This window comes from Kryptolebias marmoratus, linkage group LG1 (genome assembly GCF_001649575.2).
Source record: "Kryptolebias marmoratus isolate JLee-2015 linkage group LG1, ASM164957v2, whole genome shotgun sequence".
Classification (NCBI taxonomy): domain Eukaryota; kingdom Metazoa; phylum Chordata; class Actinopteri; order Cyprinodontiformes; family Rivulidae; genus Kryptolebias; species Kryptolebias marmoratus.
Genome location: NC_051430.1, coordinates 24,576,741 through 24,583,021, shown reverse-complemented (window position 1 = coordinate 24,583,021; position 6,281 = coordinate 24,576,741). Strand labels below are relative to the sequence as shown.

At 35.6% G+C, this 6,281-nt stretch overlaps 1 protein-coding gene across 2 annotated transcripts in view; it reads left to right on the top strand.

Moving 5' to 3' along the window:
• Positions 1–1,577: 1,577 nt before the first annotated feature.
• ikbkb (inhibitor of nuclear factor kappa B kinase subunit beta) overlaps positions 1,578–6,281 on the top strand; it is a 23,889-nt gene continuing 19,185 nt past the window's right edge. Inside the window, exons 1-3 of one of the 2 annotated variants that reach the window (XM_017412308.3) lie at positions 1,578–1,735; positions 2,753–2,874; positions 5,448–5,542. In XM_017412308.3, the coding sequence (XP_017267797.1) occupies positions 2,770–2,874; positions 5,448–5,542 (200 nt within the window). In that variant the 5' untranslated portion in view covers positions 1,578–1,735; positions 2,753–2,769. The remainder of the gene's footprint in view (positions 1,736–2,752; positions 2,875–5,447; positions 5,543–6,281) is intronic. The other variant, XM_017412309.3, reaches the window with a different exon arrangement.

Genomic DNA, 6,281 nt, shown 5'->3' with positions numbered 1-6,281 from the left:
GATTTCTGTGGTGAGTGGAAAAATGTAGGAGGCAGCGTCTTATTTCGTTTGTATAAATAGGATTTTTTAAAATTTCCAATATTTCCAGTCTGAAAAGCGTTGGTCCCAAACACCCCCAGATTATGTTGGAGACATGTCACAGACGTTTTACGTGAACGTTGGGTGTAACAGGTTGAGTCTTTATATAAGCATTCCTTCCCAAGAATAGCAGGTGATGAAACGGAAATCATTCCTTTTCTGGAAAGTCTCAAGTGCTTTTCCAAACACAACATTGTTTGGGCCAACAATGACGCAGCAAAATAACCAAATATTTTGAACTGTAGCATGCAACGAAGATAAAACAGAGATAGTGATCTTAAAAATGTACTACACTTTAGGTGATTCACAATAAACAGCATCAAAAAACTGTATATTTACAAAAAAGCATCCTTGTGTATTTTGATAAGATTCTGATTAGCTGAGGAAACAAAGGCAGGAAAAACATAAGATGATGGACCGAAATATAGCCGGTGTGGTATTCAAGTGGGAGATTTGAATTAAAGTTATAACTCAAAGAAAATAAACAGAGGTAACTTATCCTAAAAGAGTTCATTCTTCAGCCAGAGGCTCTACGTATTTTCATAAACCTACGAGCACAAAATGTTCTTTTGCAAACATTTTAATCAGTTTATGAGATGAGACTCCACCTTGCATCACACTTAGACTTTATATAGTAACAGATAAAAAAACAGTTTCCTTTTTCACTTTTTTTTCACAATCACTTTCTTATTTTTTTTATTCTGAGATACAGTAAAGAACCTGCAACTACAGACTGGGCACACAGTGTTAATGATCCACTCTTACTTAACTTTATATAAAACTGTATAAAAGTGGGTTTTTTAATTCATTCTTTCACACACACACTCAACATGCAGCCTATTACAATGCAAATATACACACTAAATATTCATTACAACACAAATATTTTGTAATGTATATGTATATAAGCCTTTACCATATTAAAAAATAAAATAAAATCAGTTATGTGGAAATCAGAAGATACATATACTTTTATTAATGTAAGATTTTACTAATTTATAAACATTTTTATACTGCATGAGTCTTTATTTATTTGTTTTCAGTGTGGTAACGCACAACAAACCATGTCTATGCAACAAAATCTCATCAAACGTGATGCATTTGAAGCAGAATATTAAAGATTTTACAGCTGTCGGTTTACTAATAAATATTTTTAAAGCTGTAATTTATCCCTTAAAGGTTGCCGTAACCGCAGCTGCTCTTCTTAACCACAATCTAGTATGTGAGGACTAATTTAGAAGTACCAAAATGTTAGAAATTTGACTTTGAGTTAAACAAGAGAAAAAAAATATTTTTTAAATGTGCATTTTGTGTTGAGTCTAGTAACTAAAAGACTCGTGCTGCTTGAGATTTGGTTGTGGTTGTTCAGACACTCATTGGGATTAAAAAAAAATTGAGTTATTTGTTGTGAGCAGAAGCTAAAAGTTGGTTCCAAGCCCTGAGAGATGAGCTGCAGCCCTGCCCCGGAGTGGGCGGGGCCTCTTCAGGTTTACAGGAAGTGTGAGTTTCAGGAAGTAAACTGCCTGACTCTCAGAGGTTTGTTGTCGCCAGAATAACTTCAGAAGAGCTAAAAAGTTTTACTCGGTTAAAGTCCAGATACTGTCAGTGCTAGGTAAAGAAAGTCAACAGTAAGATATCGCTGCTTACAAAGTTTAAGGTAAGACTAAGCTGAAAGTGATGCTTCACCTGAAACGTAAATATATACACGTGAAAATAAACTGCGAGTGAGACGTAATAACAGGTTAAAAAGATTAAAAAACATTTATTTACGATGTGTTTGGATGCATAAGTCTGTTAGGAGCAGAAAAAGCGGATTAATAGTCCCAGTAATGTGAAGTTTAAAAACTGAAAGCAGTATGTTAATGCCTCTGAACAGGCCTCATGATTTAAAACAAGCTGTTCATTAAATAAAAACCTGTTTAAAAAAAAATAACTCATACACGGATATTATTCAGCTTATTTATAAAATACCACCATGGTAATGTTTGTAGAGTTCATACACCTTTAATTGTGCAACCATAGGGACATTGCTGACAACATTTATTGGCTTATATCGTCATAATAATGTAATTATTAACACTGTGTCTGATTCCAAACACATTTTTTTTTCTTTTTTATCTACTGAAAGTACATATAAGAGTTCAAGTTTGCTTTGATTTTATCACTCAGAGCTGAGTAGACATTTTTATATTTACTTACGTGCAGCCTTAAACATTTTTGATCCTTTTAAAGGCACGAAAAGATTTTAATTATTTGACTAATCAAGTCTTTAGATTTTTTTTGCTAATCAATCATTAAGTCCTTTAGTGCAGGAGCTGCTTTCCAAGTTGATATATTTATTCAATAATCAATCAATTAATTAAATGTTTCAGCAATTAAACAAATATAGAAACTGAGATTTTTCTAAATATTTTGTACAATAATAAGTAGAAGACTGATTGATTCATTGGTTTAGTTTACAACAAACCATGATTTCTGGTGTAAACCTTACAAACTGCTGAGATCACCATCCTCACAGTGAAGCACGGTGGTGGCAGCTTCATGATGCAGGGATGTTTTCCCGGTCAGAAAAAAAACGTGGTGCAAAATGTACAGAAATTCTGGAAGGACACTTGTTGGAGTCGGTGGTGTTGGTGACGTTGGTGTTTTACCTGTCCTGTTGTTGTTGTTCTAGTAGTAGGTGAGGAGACCATGAATCGAGTCCCTCTGCAGCAGCCACAAAGCTGTGGTTCGTGGGAGCTGAAGGAGAGACTCGGCACCGGAGGCTTTGGGAATGTCACAAGATGGCAAAATAAGGTAGAAATCACATGCTCTGTTAACATCTCTCTAACTTTTAGTCGTTATTACTTTCAGGTATCTTTAGGAAAATCTTTCTTGTTGTTGTTACAGAAGTCCTAAGAGCTTTAAATGTCTCTAACAGATTATTAGACTATCATTTCTCTTTCGAACCTCAGAACAAGTAAAGTTTTTCCTTTATGTGAAGTGCCTTAAAATTACAATTTGTTGTATTTTAGCATCATATGAATAAAACTGAGCTGAATAGAAATCTAAATGTCTGAAGGAGGAGTGATTAAAATTGCAAAACTAAATCTCACACTTTGGTGTTTTTCTGACTGAGTAATTCTAAAATACATATTAGTTGCTGAATGATTTACTTTCCAGTTTAACTTTCAGTATTGATCAGTGGTGAGTAAGCTGTGAGGCACAACTCAGGACAAGTTTATGTTAACGTCTTGCTAAACTCGCACCATAAAGCATAAATTTCTTCTGAGTGATTTGTGTCTGCAGTGTTACAAACAGACAGCTACTACAGGATGTTACAGCGTTATGGATTCTGTAACACGGAGGAGATTCTTCTGCTAGGTTCTGGTGCCGTGAGGATGGCGTTTAGTGACGCTCCTAACCAAGATTTAGTTTCAAGAGAACAGAACGTGTGCACACAACACTGAACCTACATATAAGTTCACATGCATCTTGTCGGTGTGTTCTGCTTTGACTCAGAACAGGAAAGAAAAAGACAGAGAGAAGGAATGACATCAGTCCAGGAAACTCGGTGCACCTAAAATGTTGTTTTTTTTTAATCATCATGACATCCCTCTAAGTCACAGCGTGACAAGATTACAGGACGGTATGGGAACATAAACACTCCCATTTAGTGGACCTTCCGCTTCCTTTTCCCTCACAGCTGTACTTCAGTTGTATTACTCAGCATCACTTTCAGGACAAACCCAGAGCCTGGCAGTGTCATCGTGTGGATGTAATACACAACGAAGAGCACCTAAGAGTTGATCTTTTTCTGTAGCTGTTTCAGTAAAATCATGTGCAGTGCATAAAATCGTTCTAATTTGGTTCCTGATCTGCTTGCAGTAATCAAGGAAACCGTGTTTAAGATGCAGTACTTTTCATGAGTACCACTGCAGCCTGAACTTTAGGAGCGGATGACAAAATACTTAACTGTCAAGGACTTACTGGCACCGCTGCTAACATGAATAAACTTCCTATATAGACAATTTCCTGTCTTTCTGCATTCATGACAATACTGCAGGTTATAATTAGGACAGTGAGCGGGTGGGTCGAGATCTAATTAAGTTAGCAGAGTGGTGGGAAGTGGGGTGGTTCCATTTCCTTGATGAGAGACAGGTAATCCGATGGAGCTGGGTGTGGCTTTTTTTATGGAAATAGGACATTTATGTAGTTTGTGATTTTGTTCTCTGCACCTAAAGACATCAATAAACAGTCTAACAACGATGCTTTAAAAAAGGAATTTGAATTTTTGAATCTGTTTTTTATATGCTGTATATATCCAGAGCATTTATTTGGATGTGTGAAGTCACTACTTTGCCAAAAATCCACAAAACACAAGTTGTACCTGGTGTAGTTTTAACTCAGCAGGGTTATCAGTTTGACAAAGCATATTGGGTCAAATTCTCTACCCAAAAATTGGGTGAAAATGACTAATTTGATTATTTAGAGCTCTTTCTGGGTAGAGTTTAAAAAAACAAGTTGCTTTTACTGTTTTACCAACTCAACTTGTGACCCAAAAGCTACAGAGTTATCAAAATAACCCATGGTTTTTTAGTGTGTAGAAGAAATTTGGCCTCTTTTATATTATGCTGCATTCACTGGACCTTAAACATGGGAGTAAAAACTCCTCTGCCTACAACATGAGGTATTGTTTATGTAATTTGTATAATAATTTCTTCTGCATCACTCTGGATTTGTAAAACTTTAGGTCTTTCTGAGAACTGTGTTATTTTTAGCTCTATGGAATTTAGGGTTACAGTTAATGGTGTTTGTAGTGTTTTTTATTTGCCTTATTTTTGTGATTTAGCATTTTATAGTTTTGAATTCATTCATGAATGCTTCAGTTTGGTCTGTTTCCCACACACCTGGTCTAAGTTACTCATTAGCACACCTGTTTATTAGGCCTCTGTCTCTCAGTATACAGTATAAAGACTATAATAAAACTCTGTTTATGCTTAGTTTAGAATCCAGTTTTTATCTGGTTTCCTTTACTGACGTCTGTGCCCTTCTTGAGCCATTGTTTGTTTCTCCCTTCTATGGTCTTTTAGTTTAGTTCTCTGCCAGTTTTGGATTCACAAGTTTTAATTTCCTGCTTTGTTAGACATTTGGTTTTGTTCTTGTTAAAGCATTTTATTCTGCCACCTTCTCTGAGCTTTAGCCTGCGTATGCTACACTAAGACTAAATGTGGCCTGATTTTACTCTGACTTCCAGCTTTAGATGCATTGATTTGTTTGTAGTTTATTCCAGTAAAACAAATGACCTTAACACAGAATACCCGGCTTTAATTCTTCGGCTTCTTCTTGTGAGAAATGATGGAAAACTGAGTCTGTTTGTGTGTTTTCAGGACACAGAAGAGCAGATTGCTATAAAGCAGTGTCGTCAGGAGCTGAGCGAGAGAAACAAAGAGCGATGGTGTCTGGAGATCCAGATCATGAAGAGGTCAGTTTCTCCGTCACATGCACTAATGGATCCCTTTACTTTTCCCTGTATCCATTCAGCTTTTTTATTTACTTTGTATTGGGATTTTCCATTTTTGCTAAAGCTTTTAACCCTGACATTTTCTTTCAGCCAATCTGCTTTATGCATGAGTTACTGAATCTAACAATTATTTCATAAAAGTTTGTTTATGAGCACATTAAGGCATGAAAATTACCCCGTGAGGCAAGAAAATAAAAACAATAAATGCTCATTTTCCTCTCAAAGTCTAAATTTGAATAATGTACTCAACTACACTTCTGATGTAAACAATAAATCCGGATGAAATTCTGTGAAGGTGTGCAGAAATCGTTAATTTAATAAATCAAACGGCTGCAGCTTTTTCAGTCTAACGGCAAATTCTGTGATTCGTCAGATTTGGTGACAGGAAGTTTAGTTGTAAAATTATGTTTTACACAAGTTGAACCAAAGTTCAACAGATGTAAAATGAGTTAAAAGAGTTGGCTTCTGGTGTATTAGGTGGTAGATTTAACTAGTTTCTAAATAAATTTATTGGATTTTCCAGTTAAGTCTCTATATCTATGGAGAGAAAGTAGTTCCAAATTACCTGTGCGTGTGTAAAAGGATTTGTGCGTGTGTAAAAATATTTGTGCGTGTGTAAAAGGATTTGTGCGTGTGTAAAAATATTTGTGCGTGTGTAAAAGGATTTGTGTGTGTGTAAAAATATTTGTGCGTGTGTAAA